This window comes from Triturus cristatus, chromosome 6 (genome assembly GCF_964204655.1).
Source record: "Triturus cristatus chromosome 6, aTriCri1.1, whole genome shotgun sequence".
NCBI classification, from domain to species: Eukaryota; Metazoa; Chordata; class Amphibia; order Caudata; family Salamandridae; genus Triturus; species Triturus cristatus.
Window position 1 is genome coordinate 255,276,297 of NC_140589.1, and position 23,457 is coordinate 255,299,753.

General features: G+C 40.7%; 1 protein-coding gene across 1 annotated transcript in view; it reads left to right on the top strand.

The window, feature by feature from the left end:
- The window catches only part of APOB (apolipoprotein B), a 58,293-nt gene extending 43,359 nt beyond the window's left edge, over positions 1-14,934 (top strand). The window contains exons 26-29 of the mRNA XM_085610616.1: positions 609-8,177; positions 9,251-9,365; positions 10,051-10,234; positions 12,912-14,934. Coding sequence (XP_085466742.1) covers positions 609-8,177; positions 9,251-9,365; positions 10,051-10,234; positions 12,912-14,708 — 9,665 coding nt within the window. The 3' untranslated portion in view covers positions 14,709-14,934. The remainder of the gene's footprint in view (positions 1-608; positions 8,178-9,250; positions 9,366-10,050; positions 10,235-12,911) is intronic.
- Positions 14,935-23,457: the final 8,523 nt, after the last annotated feature.

The window sequence follows — 23,457 nt, forward strand, 5'->3', positions numbered from 1 at the left end:
CAGAATCACAGGAACCTCCTGCCAGACTCAAACCTGGTTCCTCAGCCTCAAAGTCGGCCTCTATGGCCATTAAGCCACATCTGTGTGTTACTTGAGCCAGTTGATAGTCAGTGAGGGCACACCCAACAATTAGCTGCAGATGAAGGCTCTCCCACAACCTGCCACCCCATTTGTGAACTGTAGACGTGTATACTGCCAAGACTGTAGTGTGCAATGAGTGCACCTCAATCTGTGACCATTTCTGCTTATGGATGTACTTCTTTATTCCAACTCCCAATGTGGCTGCATTTATACTTCTTGGCTTTGCACGCCTTCCCCTGCATGGTTTTAACATCTGCTCTTTAAAGTCGAACATCACTATTTTAAAGGATTACATGCATCATTTCCTACTTTGCTTCTTTAAATGTTATGATTTACGTTGATTCCTTCATTGGTACAACTGTTTATGATTTTTTTTAAGCATTTAAAGCACTATCACTCATGAAAGTAAATAGGTGAAATTTGAAATAAAAAGTCACCAAATGCTGAAAATTGACTGTTATAATTTGCAAAACCCCCAATCGGGCATCTTTCAGATTCTAACTGTGTGCTACGCTTTTCTTTTTCAGGCAAAGCACAGCTGACCCATGATCCTGCAAATTCTTTTGTGTGGTCGTATACAGGAAATCTTCATCACAACTTACTCGATTCCAGCTTGGCGGCCAGAGAAACAGTAAACTTCAACAGCAATCCACAATATGTGGGTACCTTGTCGTTTGATGCTTCCAGCAAATTGGGACTACAGATCACTGTTTTGGATACCTTGCAAATGATAGAAGGAGACGACAAATTGGGTATAAGTTCTGTCTGGGATGGACAGTTCAAAGTGGCATCGTTATTCTCCAGGATTGGGCACACCATGGATCTTTCAGTCAACCTAAAGAACCTTGAAACAACAACAGAAACTAACCTGAAGTTTGATTCACCGTACCTCCTAGCTACCAACAAAATAATTGGCAGGTATGCTGATGCAGCTCTCGACATCATCTCCACCACTGATGTCCAAAGTGGCACTCTGACAAACAACTTTGCATTAAGCTGCAAAAACAGCCAGCTGTTCATTAAGTCTGACACCACTGGGAGATACCAGGATTTGGCAGCGCTTAACAAAATGGAGGTGACTGTATCTAGTCAGATGGCTGTTATTCGCTCTGAATACCAGGCTGACTACAAACGCAACAGATATTACACCCTACTTTCTGGCTCCTTGGGATCAAATGGTCTGGAACTAAATGCCGACATTAACGTTAAAAGCCAAGCCAATCGGGCAGCCCACAAAGCAACATTAGAAATTAATGGCAATGGCTTATCCACCAGTGCAACAACAAACATTAATTTCAGTCCACTTACTCTTGGAAATGAATTTAATGCAGGAATCGATGCCTCTGGAGCCATGATTAAGATGACAGGCAATGGTCGTTACAAAGAAAACAGTGCAAAAATCACTGTCGATGGGAAAGCTGCCTTAATGGATCTGGTCCTAGGAAGCACCTACCAAAGTACCATAATGGGCATTGATAGCAAAAACATATTCAACTTTAAAATAAACAAAGAGGGGCTCAAGGTTTTGAACAACTTAATGGGATCATATGGAGACATGAGGCTGGAATGCAATCACGACCTTAATCTTGCTCCTCCAGCATTAACATATACATCAAAATTTGAGGGCACTCTCAGCACTGACAAGTCCTACAAACAGAGTTTTGATTTGCAAGTTAAACCTTATACCCTTACAGCAACTTTGGAGAATGTTTTCAAATATGGTGATGTGGATTTGACCAAAAGGGGAAATTTGCTGTTGGAGCCATTCAAAGTGAGTGTGAAAGACAACATGAGAGGAGCTTACAAAAAGGATGAAATCAAGCATACCTATGAAGTGACTGCAGCTGACATGTCAGTCAATTATAAGGCAAACACGGTTGGAAACATACAGGGTAGTGCATTCACTCACAACATGGTTATTGAAACATCAGGGCTCAGGATGACTTTTAGCTGTGACACAAACTATGCCTGCAAGTCCCTACGTTTCACCAATGCTGTACGCTCAACAATGGCTCCATTTGTAATTAGTCTTGATGCGCAGACAACTGGGAATGGGAGGATGGCATTTCTGGGAGATCACACAGGCGAGCTGTATAGCAAATTGCTCTTTAAAGCAGAACTCTTTGCCTTCACTCTTACTCATGATTACAGAGGGTCTACTGGGCATATTTGTGGGTCTGGGAAAGCACATAACACACTGCTTGATAGCAAAATCAACCTGATCTTCACTCCATCAGAGCAGTTAAGTTTATGGAAACTTAAAACCAAGATAGACAAAAATGGATACTCACAGGATGTCAGCGTTTATAATAATGTGGAAAAGATGGGCGTTGAACTCAGTGGGCAGGTTCTTGCAGATCTCTCCCTTCTGGATGCACCAATAGAATTAGGATTCGTACAACACAATCCAATTGACCTTCTAGGCCTAAGAGACAATGTTGCAGAGCCACAGGAATTCAGCCTTTCTGGTTTTGTGAAGTATGATAAGAACAAAGACATGCATGTCATACATCTGCCTTTCTTCGAAAGTCTGCCTGTTTACTTTGAACAGATGAGAGGCGTTGTCCTATCCTCCCTGCAGTCTCTTCAAAATTACCTAAAAAGCATAAACATTGATCAGGTAATTAAAAAATACAAAGCCTCTCTTGATAAGATTCCCCAGCAGCTGAATGACTATGTAAACACATTAGACATAGAGAGCCAGGTCAATGAGGCCAAAGAAAAATTACTTGCTTTTGCAAAGGAGTACAAAATGACAGCAGAAGACCTTGAAAATGCACTGGAAAATGCCAAGACCAATTTCGAGTCTGCACTAGCTAAACTACAGGATTATCTATCTGAAATGAATGAGTACCTGAGACAGAATGTAGATATCTATGAACTAGGGGTCATTCTGGAAAATGTCATCAACAAAGTAGTAGAAAAGTTAAAGGAATTAGACAAACAGTATGAAATCAGTAAAAGTACCATTCAGGCCATTCAAGACCTTCAGAAATTGGTTCACCAGCTTGATGTGAATGATCTAGGAAGTGCTGTTGCATCATGGGCTCAAGACATGGATGCTCAGTATCAGATCAGATCACGCATACTAGAAAATCTACAGATGCTGAAGACCCAAATTAATAACATCAATGTCCAGAAAATTGCAGCCAACTTAAAGACGCAATTGAAGTCTATCAAAATAGAAGAATATGTTGAGAAGCTCAAAGATTCGATACCAATTGATAAACTTAGTGCCCTTCTCGACCAAATCAAAGATATTGTGTTAACCATGTTGGAGGACTTTCAGGTGACCGAAAAGATCAATGCATTTGCTGGACAAATGCAAAACCTTATTACAACATATGAAGTTGATAAACATGCTCAGGCCCTCATTGATAAGTTCATAAAGCTGGTCAACCAATATAAAGTTAAGGAAACAGTGAAGAAGATAACTTCAATGTTTAAAAATATTGACTTCAAATCATGTTTTGAATCCATGGTCAGAAAGATTGATGAAACCATCCAAGAAGTCAAGTCATATGACTATGAGAAACTTGTCCAAGACCTAAACACATTCCTGGACACACTTATCAAAAAGATCAGGTCATTTGATTATGAAAAGTTTGTGGACCACGTAAATGAGAGACTAATGGAAATAACCCAAAAGATTAACAATGCAATAAAGGACCTCGAGCTACCCCAAAAAGCTGAAGCACTAAGGGAATACTTGAAAGAGCTTACATCAGTAATCTCACAGTTCTTGGAGCGATTAGGGGACACCAAACTTGCAACACTGGTTGAATGGTGCAGGGATCTCTTGAGTTCAACAGGCCTATCTGACATGAAGAAATTAGTAGGTGAAATTCTAGAGGATGTGAGAGACAGGATTTATAAAATGGACCTTGAAAGGGAATTCCAGATGTATTTAGAGAAACTTAGTCAAATCTATCGCAAGGTGATGACATGCCTTTCAGATCAATGGGAAAAAGTTGCTCAACAGATCATTGCACTGGGGGCAGAGTATGATTTGACTGAAGTGGCTGAGAAGATTAAGGCATTTGGTGAACAGTGTCTTGATGCATTGATGCAAGCAACATTTCAGACACCGGAATTTACATTTCCGTTGACTGATCTGCACATTCCATCTGTGACAATTAAAATGAATAAATTGAGGGAATTGGAAATTCCATCCAGATTTAGCACTCCAGAATTCACCATTTTGCACACATACAAGGTTCCCTCTTGCACAATTGACCTCAATGAAATCAAGCAAAAGATTGTGCAGATAATAGATCAAATGATGTCCAGTGAGTTTCAGTGGCCCTCTTGTGAAGTGTATTTGAAAGACCTAAAAATGAAAGATATTCTTTTTTCTGATATGCCTTTCCCGGAAATAAATTTCCCTGAGCTACAACTGCCTAAAATAGTGATTCCAAAGTTAAACTTAGATGGTTTTGAGCTTCCAAAATTAGAAATTCCAGAATACAAACTGCCACAAATTCCACATACAGTAACAGTGCCTGCTTTTGGAAAACTTAGTGGGGAATTTAGAGTCATATCCCCATTCTTTTCACTTACATCGAGTGCTGATGTACAGAATACAACCATTTCTGAGAAAAACCCTGAATTTGTGGCCTCAGTATCAGCCCAAACAACATCCAAATGTGAAATGATAGCCTTTACCTTAGTTGCGGATGCACGTGTTTCCTCTCCCAGAATGGCCCAATTGATTTTTAAAGAATCTGTCAAGGTCTCCCATAAATTAGCCAAAGTTGACCACAGTGGTGAGGTTATCTTTTCAAGCAGCTATGTCCAGGGAAAAATGGAAACAATGGCCAGTCTGCACACAGAAAAGAATTCGGCACAGTTGCACAATGACATCATTGTCATGCTTCAAAAGAAAATCACCATTGATATGAATACAAGATATTCTCACAAATTGAACATCCCCGAAGTTGAACTCTCAAGCCAACTTGAACTCCAAAATGAGTTAAACACATTGGTAGAGGCTGGAAAAATAGCCATGCTTTCCACAGGCAAGGGAAATTGGAAATGGGCTTGCCCTAATTTTTCAGATGAAGGAACCCATGAATCGAATGTCAAATTTATTGTGAAGGGAGCAACCATTGAAATTTCAGGTTCAAATAAAGTTAATGATAAGTATGTGAAACTTGATCAAAACCTGAAATACGAATCCGGCTTTTTAAGTTTTGCTTCACTTGAAATACAGTCTGAAGCAGATTCTCCGTATGTAGGACGCAGTGTCCTTAAGATTGATGGAAAAGGACAGCTTGATGAGATGAAAGTACAGCTAACAGCAACGCACAATGCAGAACTTGCTGGACGAGCCTCTGGCACAATCAGCAATTCACTGTCCTTGTTGTTCCAGCCATTTGAGATCAGTCTCTCGACAAACAACAATGGAAATTTAAAGGTGGCGTTCCCAATGAAACTGACAGGCAAAATTGAATTCTTGAATAACTATGCTCTGATATTGAACTCGGCGACACAACAGATGAACTGGCAGGTAAATGGCAGGTTTAACCAGTACAAATATTCTCACACTATTTCCTCAGGCAACACTGAGGATAAAATTGATGCACGTGTTGCAATAAATGGTGAAGCCAATCTTGACTTCCTAAATGTTCCTATCACGATTCCTGAACTCCCGATTCCTTACAGTGCATCTAAGACTCCTGAGGTGAAAGATTTCTCTCTTTGGGAAAGAACAGGTTTGAAGAATTGGTTGAAAACAACCAAGCAGTCTTTTGACCTCAATGTGATTCTCCAGTATAAAAAGAATAAGGACATGCATGCTATCCCATTTCCTTTAGGTACCTTGTATGACACAATTAATCAGAACATGAAAATCTTGAACAAACGTTTTGAGAAGGGTAGGGATAACACCATTGCTGCCCTTATAGATTCATACAACAAAGCCAAGGCAGAGTTTGAGAAGTACAAAGTGGAAAATGCAGTCAACAAAGTGCCAAGAATTTTCCGGATTACTGGATACACCATACCCGTTCTTAACATCGAAGTGTCGCCTTTCACAGCTGAGCTTCCTGCATTTGGCTATGTTGTTCCAAAGGAGATAAGAACTCCCAGTTTCACAATTCCAGTTGTCGGTTTTTCTGTTCCTACTTACACCTTAGTCTTACCATCACTGGAAATGCCAGTACTTCATGTTCCCCTCAATCTACGCAGACTCACCCTGCCTCGCTTCAAACTGCCTAACGCGCAAAATGAAATTTTTATTCCTGCGATGGGTGACCTGACGTATGATTTCTCTTTCAAATCAAATGTTATTTCGCTGGCCACAACGGCTGGTCTGTACAACCAGACTGACATATCGGCACGCTTCAGTTCCTCTTGCACGTCTGTCATCGAGGCTCTGCAGTATAAGCTAGATGGGACAACAAGTTTGACAAGAAAACGAGGACTGAAGCTGGCCACAGCTTTGTCCTTGACCAGCAGATATGTGGAGGGCAATCATGAAAGTTCTCTGACCTTTGCAAAGAAAAACATTGAAGCTGCAGTGGCAACGGTAGCCAAGCTTTCAACGCCCATCATCAAATTCAATTTTAACCAAGAGTTAGCAGGTAATACAAAATCCAAGCCCACAGTTTCATCAACAATGAATCTAAATTATGAATTGAATGATGCCACGTATGGCAACATTGCCAAAGGAACAGTTAAGAACACGCTCAGTCTGGAAGGCCTTTCAAACTATTTTTCAGTTGAAACATCAACAAATGGTGATATTAATGGAATCTTGTTTTCAAAAATCAAATTTATGGGAAAACTGAACAAAGAAGTAAGTGCCTATCTGAATGCTAATGGTGCACGGTCTACAATGAAGTTAGAGGGTAATACCAAAGTTGATGATTTTGGAAGTGTAGATATGAAGGAAAATCTGGCCATTGAAGCTTCTCTGCGAAGGGTCTACGCAGTGTGGGAACACACCGGCAAAAACAGTGTCAATTATTTACTGTTTTTAAGCGAAGGTACTCAGAGTAGTAAAGCAACACTAGAGATATCTCCTTGCAGTTGGTTGGCAAATGTTCAGCTACAGGTTTACGAACCACACATGGTCTTCCATACAGTGAGCCAGAATGTTATACTCCGCTTGACCTGTGAAAAGCAGACATTTAGCTGGAATGGAGTGGGGAAGGCAAACCCTGTAGTCCTCAGTCATGATGTGCAACTAGCAAATGACAAAGCAGAGGTACGACTGGATGTTGCTGGGTCATTGCAAGGAAATGTGAACTTCCTAAAGTCAATTGTGCTGCCAGTGTATGACAGAAACTTGTGGGACATCTTAAAATTCGACATTACCTCCAGTGCTTACAAGAAAGATTACTTCAATAGCTCAGCATCAATTGTCTACACGAAAAACAAAGAAGGCTTCTTTTTTGGTTTACCAGTTCAGAAACTTGCTGATGGTGTTGTAATTACAGTCCCACAGTTAGAACTTCAAGTTCCACAATGGATTAAGGACATCCCAAGTAAAGTGAGTGAGATACAGATGCCGGACTTCAGTATGCCCCAGGACATGCCCAACTCCTTCTCTACTCCTGAGTTCAGAGTACCCTTCACAAATTTGGATGTGCCATCCTACGATGTTGATTTCAGTAAAATAAAGGTACCCAGAAAGTTAACCACCTTACCCTTCGACCTTGCATTACCAGCACTGCCTAAAGTAAGATTCCCAAAAGTTGACATCAGTACCAAGTACTTGACACTGGAAGAGTACAAGATTCCATACTTTGAGGTGACTGTGCCAAAATTCGAACTAATTCTCCCTGAGTACACCCTACCAAAAAGAATCGAATCGTTGGACCTCAATGAAATTGCCAAGAAGATTGCGGACTTTGAACTGCCAACCATTACAATTCCAGAGCAGAAGATTGAGTTGCCACCTCTCAAACTTAACTTGCCTGGAGGCATTTTTATCCCGGCCTTTGGTGCCCTGACGGGATCTGTTAAAGTGGCTACGCCAATATACACCGCTTCCTGGTCTGCCGCACTTAAAAACGCAACAAATGCTCTTGAAGCTACTATTGACGCAACATGCAGTTCAACATTACAATTTCTAGAATACGATCTTGACGGTAAGATACATATTTTCAATTTTGTTTTATAATGTAGATTATTTTTTGATTATATTCGTTTGATATCAGGTACTTCTTTTAAAAATGTAGATATCTTATGATTGGCTTTAGCACCAATAACAGATTCAAAACAATCATTTTCTGCTCTAAAATAAAGAATGGTCCAAAGCGAGCTTCGCTTTTCATTGCCCTTAGTTTAGACCAATGAAAACTCAGCTTCTGAAGCTGGAACTTTGATAGACGTCATTCTGTCACCTCCTGTAGATCCCCCTATAATTTCTGTCTGATCCTGATCTCTAAATACCAGCAGATCTGTTTGAAGGAAGGGGTAGGGAGAAAAGTTGAGACTGCCCTGGCTTTGCCCAGCACTTTGTCTGCGGAAGGGGGTGCAGAAATGTGGGCAGATGCTGTCCTCCATGTGTTTTTATGGGTAAACATCATTTACAACGATGTTTACACATTGCATGCCATTACAACGTGGTCATTACAATGACAGCGCTGTTACATCGCAAGCCATTACAACGCAAGCCATTACAACAACTTGCTATAGGGGGCAGAAGGTGTAGGATTTTAAATCCAACACCTTCCCTACTGTGGCACAGACTGGAGTTGGAATAGTAAGTTATACTATTCCAACGCCGCCCTACAGCAAGCCGTTGTAATGACTTGCTTTGTAATGGTCTGCGATGGGACTACATGGTCGTTGTAATGACCGTGTTGTAATGGCATGAATTCTAAACACATGCATTGTAAGTGGCATATTTGTTTTATGACTGAAGGAAGTGAAGGAGAACAAGAAAGGCCAAGTTGTGACATACCCCCTCTTCCCATGCACGTCTGATCCATGGGATCAGCTTATAGGGCTGGTTGTGCTGATGGTGTAGCTTTCAGTAAGGTAGCTTTCCACCTGTGGATTTTGAGTGACAATTTGGATAAACCCAAGCTTTTCTCAGTGGGAAGGAGTCCCATTATTGAGAGAGCATCTGGTAGGTTTGACAATGAGTGCATTCATAACCGCAGCAACATGAATAAAGTGCTTTGTAAAACTCACAAACCTGTCCTCATTTCTGCAGCTACTGCTTCTGGCGCAATCGAAGGCAGCGCATTGAAGCTCACTAGCAAAGGAACTCTTTCACATCTTGACCTGAGTGCCGACTGGCAAGAGGACTTCGTCTTTGATGGCCTGAGGTAAACAGTTTTATTTGCTTGTAAATAATACTGAGAAAACGGGAGCCACATATCCACCGTCACAGGTGAAGCCGGCCATTTTAAAAACACTTCTGAAAGTCACAGACCGCACGATAAACACAAAGTTTTGAACCATAGAAATGGAACATAATCATTTTATTACATTAACGGGTTTATCTGATAAGAGGTAGAAAACCCAAACCACTAATGATGCAAATCAGTTTCTTTAAATTCTTATGACGTAATCATGCACTTTGTAGATAAATAATTTGCCCCATCATATTTAACAAATGGTATTTCTAGCGGTGGGGGTGGGGGTGTAATTTTATTGACAAATCGAATTGCCTATGCAAAATCATTCAAAGTGATTTATATTTTTAGCAATAGTTTACAATAGTTTTTGTCCATTTTTACCCTTGTGGAAAAACATTTTCATGTCTGAACGACCAGAATACCATTGCTTTGCGCCGGAGACATGGTCAAAAATATATTTGGGTTGTTTTAGCAAAGTTTGTAGCTTGTGTGTGCAGCTTGGTAAATACTATTAATTGTCATTTTTATGAAAATCAGTGTAGCAAATAGTAACAGCAAAAACAAAAGGGTTCTCTCTCACGAATGCACCCAGTACTGCCTCAGGTGAGTACACTGCTTGCAACCTACGTTCATTCTGCTTGTTCCACTGCAGGGTTCCAAGGCATTCCGTAAGAATGGACATCACCAGCCCCACATTTGCCGATGTGCAGTTTCGCAGCCAGGACGAAGGCAATAAGATCTCCTCATCGGTGTCTTCACCTTCCGCCGGCACACTGGGGCTGGTCATCGAAAAGGACACCAGTGTCATCAGAGCCAAAGTGTACAGCCGCTCACCCGTAAGTGCACACAATCTCCTGCCTACTGGGCGTTCTGGCAATTTAGGGTCAACCATCAGCAAAATGGTAGGAAAAGTGCAAACAATGGAATCTAAGTTACTGAAATTAAATCTAAATGTACATTTCTTAACTAATGCGTGGGAGTTCAAGGGCTCATCGTTAGTCAAGCAAGGATGACCCTGGCTCTGGACGGGCTTCCACCTCTCTTTGAGAGAAGGGATTCACGAGTAACTTCACCTGACATCCAGGACACAAAAAATGCAGAAAGGCTTTCTAGAACTTGCACTCTTTTGTTGATCTTATACATGGGGAACTCTATCTGGCCCTCTTATATGTTCCAAACTGTTTAAATTGAACAGATGCACAATGAATTATCTTAGTGCCACACCGAGAATGTGTTGGTTTCTTCAGAGTAAGTTAGAATTGTTACCTATTTACTTGCAACCTTTCAGGCTCAGATTGAAAACAATGTGAAACACTGATGATCTAAAACCGTAGTCAGCGCAGCGGAATGTAATAAGTAAAACAAAACATAAAAGGGCTTATCTGTGCTGTTATATGTTACACTGAATAATTTGTAGTTACAAAACCTGACACGTAATTATAATGATTGGCCAGAGTACAACACTTCAAAGTAACACCATAAAGAAAGAATATGAATGCAGATTTATACAGAGCATTCCTCAATTTGTCTACACAAGTTTAACTTTTGATAGCCTTATTCTCAGGCTTTATCTGTAAGTAGTTCTGTATTATTGGTGCTTTGAATATAAAATAAACCTGAATATCCAGGCCTGATTAGCAAAGTATTTCGCATTAATGTCAGTTGCTAGACACAAAGGGCCATATTATCAAGGACGGTGTTAAAATTATCGCCGCTTTAGCGGCAGGAAACTTACACTAAAGCGCAGATAATGGGCTTGATAATATGCCCTTGTGAATTCCCATAGAAGCCCAGATTCACACCGGAACATGGGCTTCTTTGGGAATTCACTAGGGCATATTATCAAGCCATTTATCGCCGCTTTAGCGGAAGTTTCCTGCCGCTAAAGCGGTGATAATTTTAACTCCGTCCTTGATAATACGGCCCAAAATGTGCACTTTTTTCTCGAGTCAAAACTTCTAGAAGTAATTGTGACTCCTTCTTGTGGCCATTGTGTTGCTTAATTCTTATGAACATCACGTGTAAGCAATAGTTGTCTCTTTGAGGGATCGCTAATTGAGCAAAAAAGACTAATGGCATAAAAATCCCCCAGACAGGCAGGACATTTAAGATTGTGAATTGTAGAGGAAACTTGGACTCACAAACCCTAGACCAGTGTATATGAAGACTGGATCCCACTGGCCCAGAAACCCCAGAGAAGGAGCTGATGATGAAATATTCTATCTAGCAAAGAGACCAAAATGATCTCCAGTGATGCCTGTGAGGTTCTGCATAGAAAAACAATCCTATTTGTGAGCTGGTGTCCAACTCCAGAAATCCGCACTGGTGCAAACACATCTCAGGGGAGGAAACCACATCTCAGGGGAGGAAACCACCATGGTCTTCAAAGTGCCACCTGGTGCCAGGCGCATGCTTCAGGAAAGGCAACCGCTATTTATGGTGTTCTCTTCTGATTCTGCAGACCACTGAGCCCGACGCAACTGTGCAGCATAGCAATACGCAGTTGCATCTTACTCACATTTTAGCTGTGACTTATTTACAAATTTCCAGGGTTAAGGCATGTTTACTCATGGAAAAAAGTGGTGTAGTCACAAAGATGTGCTTCTTGGGCAAGCATAACTTTACTCATGGAAATACATGAATGAGTCAGAGCTAAACCTGGAGTACAACACAAATACTCATTATCCTTTTTCATGAACCATGTCTCGATATTATCCACATGTACTTAACACCAAAGACGTGAATAAGAAACAACTACTCATAGAAAAAACAGCCTGGTAAATTTGCACCCTCAATTCCATAAACTCTAAGATCAGAAATAAAAGTCTTCACAGCTGCAGTGCAGCATTCCTCTGGACCCTACCTGGACCCAGTTGTACCCAGAATCATATGTACAAGATTGGAATGTTCATTGTTCCTATATGGCTCTTATTGTACATGACCCAGAACCACAACATTAGATACAGAGTTTAGAGTATGGACGTTTATTCTGGATTTTGATGAGTTACCAATTCAGTACTGCAATGCCAGTTTATCACTGGGCTGATTTACTTGTCTACAGCCAGCACTATGGTTTATCAGAATGGGTTGCCTTCATCTGAAAACCACTGCTTTGCAAAATTGCTAATAACCTCTCTTAGTTTCACTTGTACCTCATCGTAAATGGCTACACTGCCAGGGACTTGATCAGTCACTGAATATGGAAAAAGCTAATAAGCAGGGATAGCACAGGATTGGGCATCAGGTTCCATTTTCAACCCCTAAGAAATCATAGTCCAAGCATGGGTATGGCGTGGCAATTATTTTTTAATTTTTTGCAGAAATACCCAGTTTTTAGAGATCTCCTTTCTTAATGTGGTCAAAGTGCCACTTATATGAGGCGATATCCATTAAGTCTATTTTAACAGGCATAGATATTGTAGTAATAGGGGCTACCTTCATTTTCACCTTGCATGCTCAATGTATTGAGTCATTGTGGAATTTATCTTACAGCTATTCTTGTCTTCTTTACAGTCTTCACCCGGAAAGGACCTAGCCATACTGAAGAGTGAGATATCCCTAAAGAATCCTGAGCAGATTCAGATTAAAAACAACTGGAAAGCAGAAGCTATTGCAGACATACTGTCAGGCACGAAAGACAAACTCCCTCAGATGTCTGATGCCATCTATAACTTTGTAAACAAATACCACAATGCACATCTGGGCATGGACCTTAAGTCAGCCTCTCAGAAGATGAAGGATAGCATGGAAAATAGCATTGATGAAGCATACAAGGCGGCCAGTAACCGGATTGATGACTTCGAACAGAAACTGCGTACTGCTGCCAACGAAGCTGAAGAAAAGTACAAGAATGTGCGAAATAAGGCTGAGCAGATGTATCAAGATCAAGGGTCTCCAATAGACTACATGCAGATCAGAGCAGTGTTTTTCGATACTTCGATTAATCTCATGAAGGAATACCAAAAAAAAATAAAGGACCTGGTTGATGCTGCAATCAAGATCTTAAAAGCCACTAAGTTCCAGTTGCCTGGTCAGTCAAAGCAGTATACTGGGGAAGAACTGTACACAATGGCGATGGAGCACCTGATCCAGAAAACACAACAATATTCAGATGCTCTTATTAAGTATGTGAGCGAGTTGGAAATAACAGTTCCAGGTACAGACACAAGCATCCAGGGCAAGCAAGTGATTGAGCAGATTAAAAAGCTTCTGAAAGATCTCCAGCAAAATGTCAAAAAGGCATTGAACACGCTTAAAAAAATCAACTGGGAAGAAAAGCTCAAACAAATTAGCCAGTTTTTGCAAGCAACCTTCAAAAGGGTGGAAGACATCTTTCAGTCTCTGAAGAGCATTAAATATGAAAACATCAACATGCAAGCTCAGGAGATGTACAAAGATGTCATGAATTCAGACTTTGGCCGGCAACTTGAAGCTTTTGTAGGAGATATGCTCGAATTTGCCTCTCAGATGCGTGAGATGAGCCATAGGGGGCTACAAGATATTTCAGAAAAGCTACAGCAGCTTCTAGCATACATGAAAACATTGCGGGCAGAGTATTGGGATCCTAACATAGTTGGATGGTCAGTAAAATACTATGAAGTGGAGGAGAAGGTGGCTGAGTTGCTCCAGCAGATATCTGTGAAGGACTTGTACTCAAAATACATTGAGGAGACATATGATCTGGCCTTGCGCCTGATCAACAATTTGAAAGAGTTCTTGGAAAAATATGGGAAGGAGTACTATGACCATATAAATGATCTGGTGACTGACGCAGAAGGGAAAGGAAGAAAGAAGATGACAGAACTGACTACCCTCACTCAAGATAAGATCCGCGATTGGTCTGCCACTGCAAAAGAAAATGCAGCAGAATTCAATAACTATCTGAAAGCAAACCTGCAGGAGGCCTACACTAGGTTGTCTGAGTCATATGACAAGTTTATTGCTGAAGCATCGCGATTAATCGATCTGTCAATTGAGAAGTACAACTTTATTATTGAGTATATTACGCAGCTTCTCCAAAGTCTTCAGACAGCAGCCACTAACAGTGTCAAGCCATACATAGCTACTCGCAAAGGAGAACTGAAAGTAGATGTACCACACCCATTTAAATGGCAGTCATTCAATGAGATTCCCCGATTGAGAGATGATGTAATAGGCAAGAAAATGGAAATAATCAAACAATTGATCCAGGATGGTGTAGACCAAAGTTCCAAGAAATGGGAAGAACTGCAAGGGTTTATTGACCAGCAGCTTGCTGAAGGAAAGCTTAGTGTTCAGCAAATCATTGAAAATATCCAGCAACTCTTATAAAACTGAAAAGACAATAACTAAGCAAAATTACATGTTTTTAGTGACTTATATTTAAAGATTACTGAAATTTACTCAATGTGCACATATTAAAAACATGTAATAAGTATTAAGAAATCACTAAGTTGGTTTAAAATAAAAAGACCTTGTCACCATTGTGCATCATTATTTGCAAGCATAGTTATATGATAAAATGTATAAAGTACCTGAATAAACTATTACAGATTTTGCTGCGTTCTCATACCATGTAGTATTTATTTATCATGACCACATCGGAATGTGTCTTTAAAGAAAATCTAAGCACTTATATGTACTCCTTTCTGTATAATGAAATTGTAACATTGCAGCAAATTAATTGTGTCTATGTGATACTGTCACAGAGCTGGCTAAAAAGCACTGTACTCCTTGGAGTGGGCTAAACACAATTCTTGTGATTTTATATTAGAGTTGGGTCATTAGGGAATATCCCTGATTTGTTGATGAAATGCCAAGTCCACCATTGCATTCAGATGAATTACCTATGCTATACTATCCCTATGGCAGAGGTAATTCAGCTAAATCATTCTCCACTGGTGGAGAGAGTGTTTACCATTTCCTCCTCAAATCTGAGGGCCCGATTCACAGAACTAACTTAAGACAAAATCCTAAACTTACTACCATTTTGGTATTCACAGAAGGCACTTACTGATTTTGGTATTCACAGAAGGCACTTACTCATTTCGGTATTCACAGAAGTTAGGAGTCCTAACTTTAGGACTCCTAAATGCCTTCTGTGAATACCGAAAGTCTTAAAATTAGGATTTTTCTCAGTTTAGTAGTAGTATAGTTAGGACTCCTAACTTTAGGACTCCTAAATGCCTTCTGTGAATACCGAAAGTCTTAAAATTAGGATTTTTCTCAATTTAGTAGTCCTAAATTTAGGACTCCTAACTTTAGGACTCCTAAATGCCTTCTGTGAATACCGAAAGCCTTAAAATTAGGATTTTTCTCAGTTTAGTAGTAGTATAGTTAGGACTCCTAACTTTAGGACTCCTAAATGCCTTCTGTGAATACCGAAAGTCTTAAAATTAGGTTTTTTCTCAATTTAGTAGTCCTAAGTTTAGACTTAGGACTACTAAATTTTAAGACTTTCGGTATTCACAGAAGGCATTTAGGAGTCCTAAAGTTAGGACTCCTAACTTCTGTGAATACCGAAATGAGTAAGTGCCTTCTGTGAATACCAAAATGAGTAAGTGCCTTCTGTGAATACCAAAATGGTAGTAAGTTTAGGATTTTGTCTTAAGTTAGTTCTGTGAATCGGGCCCTACGTGTTTTCAATTGCCTTCTATTCCGGCCTTACTTTTTGCATGGTGTTGGGGGTGGAATAAAGCTCACTATTTACAACAGTGTTATGGTTAAGAAAAATAAATGCATTGTCCAGGCCACATTTTGTGGCAGAGTGGGGCATATTTACGAGGGCATCCCTTTTTACGATGCTCCAGTGGCTCAATGCCCTGCTCCATATATGCATCGCAGCGTTAAGCCACTTTCCATGGCTTTACGCAGTATTGTAAATATTGTTCCCTTTTATTCAGTTTTCTGCATCAAGGGGGCATGCAGTGGGTGTTGCTGTGGGCATTCCACCACAACACCCAATGATTTTGACAATGCCTGAGATTCACAAGGATCTGTAAATCTGAGACAGTACCAACAACTAATGCCATTGAAAAACAGGTGGTAGAGTGGCGCAACAAGGAGAAATAACTTTTATTTCTCCTAGTTTTTTGCTCTTTCTATATGTGCTGCATTCCGCTGCCCACAAAGAAGGAACAAAGTGCCTTTAATGATTGTCTATGTGCAGGAAGGTCTCCCTTGCACATAAACAATCATCCCTGCAATGCAGGCACCCTTGCACCATAGTGCAAGGGTGCCTGTGCTGACGGTAGGCAGCCTTTTTTGCACCGGAACAAGGGAAAACACAGGGGTGAGCTTGTATTCATGTAAATACAACACATCCCTGCATTTTTAAAAGTATTCAGCTCGGTGCAGCTATATTGCTTGCAGTGCCACACCATTTTCATTGTAAACATGCCCCGGTGAGTCTTAGACTATCATTTCTTGCATACAGTTGTATTGTAAGCAGGACTACCTCATGGAAATTGACATGCTGAATACCCTCTGATCAAAGTAGCTGAGGGATCACAAGGAATTAGAAAGCAGGAGTCACCCTTGTTGAGCATATTCAGATCATTGTTCACTATTAGAAGTAGCACATTGTCTGTGCTGATTGGGAATTGTGAAGAAAAATATTTTTCTCAATGAACTGTTTAAACTGGTTTCCACACGCCTTTGAAGGCTTTGGCAAGAACATATAGTCTGGAAATGGAATGGAAGTTGTTAAAATCTTCCTGATCTGCAGCCAGCATTTTAGCAGTGATGTGACTTGACTTATATTTAGGCAGTAGATTTCTCGTAGTCCGCTGAGACATTAGTGGAGACAGGGTTCAGAAAGTGATAAGAGGGTTTAAACTTTAAATTGGTGTCTGTAAGTTTTGGTTGGTTGATTTCCCTGAAGTATAGACATACGCAAACAAATGTCAAGATAGGAAAGGGGAATCTAGGTTATCATCTGGATGGGTGAGAGATAATTAGCTACAATCCCATACATTCAAATATATGGTTTCATGTAGGTTACCACGTTTATGTTTCCTTTACCAATAAACCACAATGAAGACTCTCTCAGGTTGACAGCATGTTACTCCAGTGCCTCCTAACCCATTAATTATAGGTAATCAACACATACATATGTCAGATTCTCAGATGTAAAACATATTTGTCTCAAAGACTGTACATTCATACGGTCCCAAACTGCGAGTGAGGGCATATTCCCAGATTTCTTTTCATTGCAGTGTTGTAGACTGCCTGTTAGAAATTGGGTCACTGGTTTACTGGATTGTGAGTCCTGGTCAAGCAGCAACCACATTCCTAGACAGGGTAAGGCACAAGCAGACCCCAAATTAACCTGAGCTCACCTTCTAGAAGCTTGGCACAGAGCAGTTAGGCTTAACTTGAAGTCAATGTGTAACGTATGTATGCAACACTTCACACAGTAAAACAGTAGAAACACAACACAAAAAGATCCCACTCTGAGTTTAGAAAACTAGAGTAACTTTTAATAAATAAAATAGACTAAAAATCCAATTACTAAAACCGGAATATTGAATTTTAAAGTTTTATGTTGCAATAGAGCGAAAAGCAATAAAAGCGCCAACAAGGGATATATGGTTGTGCCAAACCTGGACAAAGTCACAAGTTAAGGCCAACTGCAATGAGTATGGGCCGGCTACAGAGACCTAGTTAGGCCCTCTGAACAAAGTATCTTAAATTCTGGTTGCAGAGGATTGTGTGGATCCGGGTTGAACAAGCGTTGCAAAGCCAAAGTGATGCGTCAGTTGTGAGATGCAGCAAGGTTGCAGTGCCCTCATCAAGGATCTCATCGACGGGCTTTGTGATACAAAGTCTGGAGTCAGGGACAAGGCACACAGCTGGCGATGCATCGGTTTCGAGGATCTGTGAGGCTGCGATGTGGACTCTGCCGTTGTTGTCGAGGCTTCAGTCAACAAGCGATGCGCGGACCTCATGTGTCGCGCCTTCAGTCATGCCTCGGTTCCGAGGACTATGAGGGCAATGCGGGCCTTCTGCTCCTGATTCAATCTACGCAGCAGTAGCAATGCATCAGTTCTGCTCAAGGATGCACCACTCAGCCAAGGAGATGCGTCGATTCTGAGGGATGCACCGCACAGCAGCAAAGATTTGTTGGTTCTGCTGATAAGCACCCTAGGCCCAGGAATGGCTTCAGGACTGGGGTGGCACCACTTGGCAGAAGAAACTCACAGATGGCGAGTCCAGGTGCAGGGGCAAGTTTGTTGGAAGCCTGTTACGTCCCTGAGATTTCAGATCAGGAGGCCAGCCAACTAGCCCTTTGAGTCTCTCTAGGTTCTGGGTTCAAGTGGTGCAGATGCAGTCCTTCTCACCCAGGCAGGAAGGCAGCAGGTCAGCACAGCAAAGCAGGATTCCATCAGAGTAGCAGCTCAGCAGAGTGGCATTCCTTTCAGCAGCACAGTAGACCTTTTTCCTCGCAGAGTATCTACAGGTCCAGAAGGGTAATGAAGTGACTGAGTCTAAGGTCCTTCTTTTATGCACAGTGGTGCCCTTGAAGTGGGGAGAAGCTTCTACAGGCATGCCTTTGAACAGATTGCCTGCCTGGCCAGCCCTGGCTCCAGAGTAACTAGAGGGGGTGTGCATCCATTTATGTGGGGACAGGACACAGCCTATTCAGTTGTAAGTGAGCCTGGGTCTTGGTCCTTCCTCCCATCCTGTCAGTAATGGTTCATTCAGTCACACTTATCTCTCATTGTGTGTGACTGTCTAGGAGGATTTCACAAATTGCAACTGCCAACCACACTCAGTCATGTGATCAGAGACAGGCTGCAGACACCAAATAGCTAAGGCAAGAAAATGGTAACTTTCTAAAAGTGGCATTTCCAGAATTGCAATTTAAAATCCGACTTCACCATAAATTGGGATTTTAAATTAGGATTCCAGAGACAACAAACATGAATCAGTTATAACTTCCTGTTTGGAAATTGCACTTATAAAATGTAATAAATAAGGTAATCCTAATGTTATCCTACAGGAGATATAGGCTGTGCAGTAGTAAAAAGCTAGTTTAAAAGTTTTTCATTACCAGGACTTGTAAAACTTAAAAGATCATGTCCTGCTTTTTAAATACACTGCACTTGGCCCTTGGGCTGGCCAGGGCCTGCCTTAGGGGTGACTTACATGTATTAAAAAAAGGTTTGGGCTTGGCAAATGGTTTATCTTGCCAGGTCAACATCGCAATTTAAAACTGCACATAGAGGTTCTGCAATGGCAGGCCTGAGACATGTTTGCAGGCCTAATTAAGTGGATGGCTCAATTAGTGCTGCAGGCCCACTAGTAGCATTTAATTTAAAGGCCCGGGCACATAAAGTTCACTTCACTAGGGACTTATGAGTAAATTAAAATTCCAAATAGGTATGAGCCAATGTTACCATGTTTTGGGGAAAGAGCACAAGTACTTTAGCACTGGTTAGCAGTGGTAAAGTACACAGAATCCTACGGTCAACAAAAACGAAGTCATCAGAAACAGGTGGTCAGGGGGCAAAACGTTAGTGGAAACCATGCCAAAGAAGGCAGGTCTAACACTGACCCTTTACATTTCCCAGCCCAAATTATGTTGCTGCTGCAGCATCCTTGCTTTAAGTTAAACTCACCTCTTGTAAGATCACCATTTTGATGGGCACTACTGTCCCACTTCAGAAGTGCCCCAGTAAGCTCTTTGTTAGATAAACAAAACAGTGATAGGTGCACGTTCTGACTGATGTGATCATTCAAAGTGGAGTCTTCTGCTGATGCAATCAGAGGTGGGAGGGTAGTGCCAATAAATGCTCTTTATACCCTCACTTTGCCCCTAAATTCCCCATCGTTGTCCTCCCTGTTACCCTGAGTGGCCATCACCTCTACACCTGGACATCTGTGTGCCCCTTGTACTCCCACACATTGACCGAGTCACAAAAGTGAACCTGACCTACTACAAAGTACTCCACATTCCACATATATCTGTTTTTATTTATTTAATTGTGTATAAAGCATAAACTCTCTTAGTCTGGGGTTTATCCTGTCATCACCACCCCCACTATGTACCACTCCAAATTCCAAATACCAACTCTCACAAATGGGGAGAGTTCTTTCTCCTATTCTCTTCATTACGCCAATCTCTCTTGCTCTCTTTTTGTCTCTCCCAAGCCATACCACTCCTTTTACCCATCTCTCTGTTTCTCTCCTCCTTATTCTCTTCCACTCTTATCTTGGTTTACTCTCTCCCATTCCTCTACACCTCTCTGACTCGTCCTCTCCGACTCGCTCTTCCTCTCTACTTTTTTCCCTCTTTCTATACAAGTTTGTGTCAGTACTCTTTCCAAGTCTATGCTTTCCTTTCTGTGCCTGTGTTCAGATCTCCTAGTCTGTGACAAATTTAATTTTTCTCCCTGTCTGTGCCAGTATATGTTGTAGTGGGAAAAGTCAGCATTTTGACTTCCTTCACCATAGTACAACCCTGGCAAAATGCACAATTGTAACTTCATTTTATTTACTATGATTGACAGTTTTTTGTTGTTTGCATAATGATATCCTAATTACTGTCTACATTAAGAATTTGTGCTTTGGAGACCACAGACAGACAGCACCATAGGACAGGATTAAAAATAAGAATACACACGAGTGCCCTGTCCTTATTTCTGATCGGATCAAGAAGTTCTACCATAATATTGAATTTACGCTATTGACCTACAGAAATATTGACTCCAGGATATTGACCACCTCTATTTTGATAAGTATATGTAGGTGTCAAGCTTCCGCACAACACCTGGATTAAGCAAGAGTCCCTGCTATCCTCAGTAACCTCTTGCACAGAAGAAGAAGGGGAAAAAGAGGAAGTGTGAGAGAATGAGACACATGAGATTTTCCTGACCTGTATTTGGGGTTAGCATTGAAGTAAGGCAAGCCTGTGCTGCAGTAATGGAAAAGTGGTAAGCAAGTACGTCACTCACAGTGGTAGCGAGGGAGGGAGGAATCTACGTGTGTGTGAGAACAAAGTAGTACGTTGAAACCTAGTAGTAGTGGCAATGTTTTTCTTTTTTTTCCTTGGTGGCTCTTCTTCTTGTTCTTCCAGTAGTCTCACCTCCTCTTTTACCTGCTGTTGAGAACTGGCCGCCATTCCTAAATTTGTAAAATTTGTAAACAGCTAAAAAAAACACTCTCTGCTTCCTATCTAAATGATAAAGATCAAATTGTGAACCACTCCCTACAATTTCTAAAAGCAGGTGGGACTTTTAAGTTGGTTATAATTGGAAGGTGTTACACCAATAAAAAAAATTAAAAAATCCAGGTCACATGGGATGCGCGACGCCATAGCACCGGCTGCGACCCCGGGAAATATACTAAAACGTATTCTACTACACAAACTATTGATAGAATTAATAGTTTTGTAGTATTATTAGTAAAGCTCCTTTCATTTTAATAAAATAAAAAAATTCTGTATTTATATATATTGATATTATGTTTAAAATCGTGGGAGTCATGACTCCAGCATAACTCGGAAATACGTGCCAGGACAGTGCAGGATGGTGTTGCCGTTCCTCCAAAGTAGAAATATTACCATAAAGCAACATTTTACTCCTTGTGCCATTCTTATAATTATTACTTAAGTAAAATATGAAAACCTTAAACTGATGTTGTATTTCTATTAGTACTATTAAAACTTTCCTAGAGCCTCGTACCCAGTGTGACACAACAAGGATGCTGAAAAGTTCTAAAGTAATCATTAAAATATTTATATAATGTAACCATATATATATACTGGCGGTCGCCGGTAGGTAGTTATAGTTAGGACATATTATCCGTAGGAAATCTGCAACATTCTATTTGGAATAACTTTGGTGCCGGTTGACGAATCTTCACGAAAATTTTAGAACTGGTGGGGCGCTCCGTTCTGCTCCTGTCCTGAAAGTCTCGGTGTGATTCGTCAAGCGGGGGCCGAGAAAAAAGGGGGATCTCAAAACGTGTTTTCCCCATGCAATTTCCATAGGAACCTTTAATCGCAGCTACAGCCCGAACTGCTGAACGGAATTACACCAAATTTGGCAAAAAGGCAGCCCTTGGTTCAGAGTCGTGTCTTTTGGTTAAATGGTGTACATCCGTTCAGTACTTCCTGAGAAAATCAAAAGTAAAATCACATATATCTGGGCAGAGCCTAACCACACATCTCATCGTGAGATCTGATTGGCTGTCAACACTTCATTAAAGAAGTGTTGGCAGCCATCTTGGGACCAATATACATGATAGCACCTCATTAAAAAGCATTGCAGTTAATAGAAGGTTTTAAGACTTTAGTTACATTATAAATCATTTGTTGACGGTACCATACTCAATTTAGGAATTGTGGTGTGTTCTAAGGTGATTTTACCATGTGAAAAAGCCTTCTGCTGGGATATCATGAATCATGTTTGAAAGAAAACGTTTTTCTCATGCTTTTCCCACAGAGGTTTGGAAGGTAATCTATAAGCTAAACTGAGAGCATATTTTCTGTAAATTCACATTATCTTTCTCAGTCATGTGAGAATGAAGTCTGACATTCCCAGTAAAACATGTACATCCAACAAGGGCAGAGACTGTCAGTTTATTCCTTTGTGTTCTACTGCAGCTTCCCAGAGTGTTCTAAAGAACAACTAGAGCACTAACAGTCCTACTTATGACAAACGTATTGCACACCTGAAGCCATCTTGATTGGAATAAATTGGTAACTCTTAAAACATTTAATTTACAAAGGAACAAAATGAGGGGTTCATTTTGCCATAGAAAGTATGATTAGTGCTGCAGAAAGAAACATTAGGGCACATTTTGAGTGACTTCTCAAATCCTCTTCTATTTCTGACATGCAGACTGAAACATGCACTTTCAATACCAGCAGCAGACTTCCCTGGTGAGCAGTAGCTTTACTACAGTGATCTAATGAGCAACTAGAGTGCTAACATTCTGAATTTATAGCAAATGTGTGACACATCTGAATGCTTTCTTGATGGAATCAAAGTAAAAGACTGAAAGTATTTCCTACTGAGGAGACTGTAGTAAATGAGGAAATTAGGAAACTTCATAACAAATAAGTCTCCCAAGA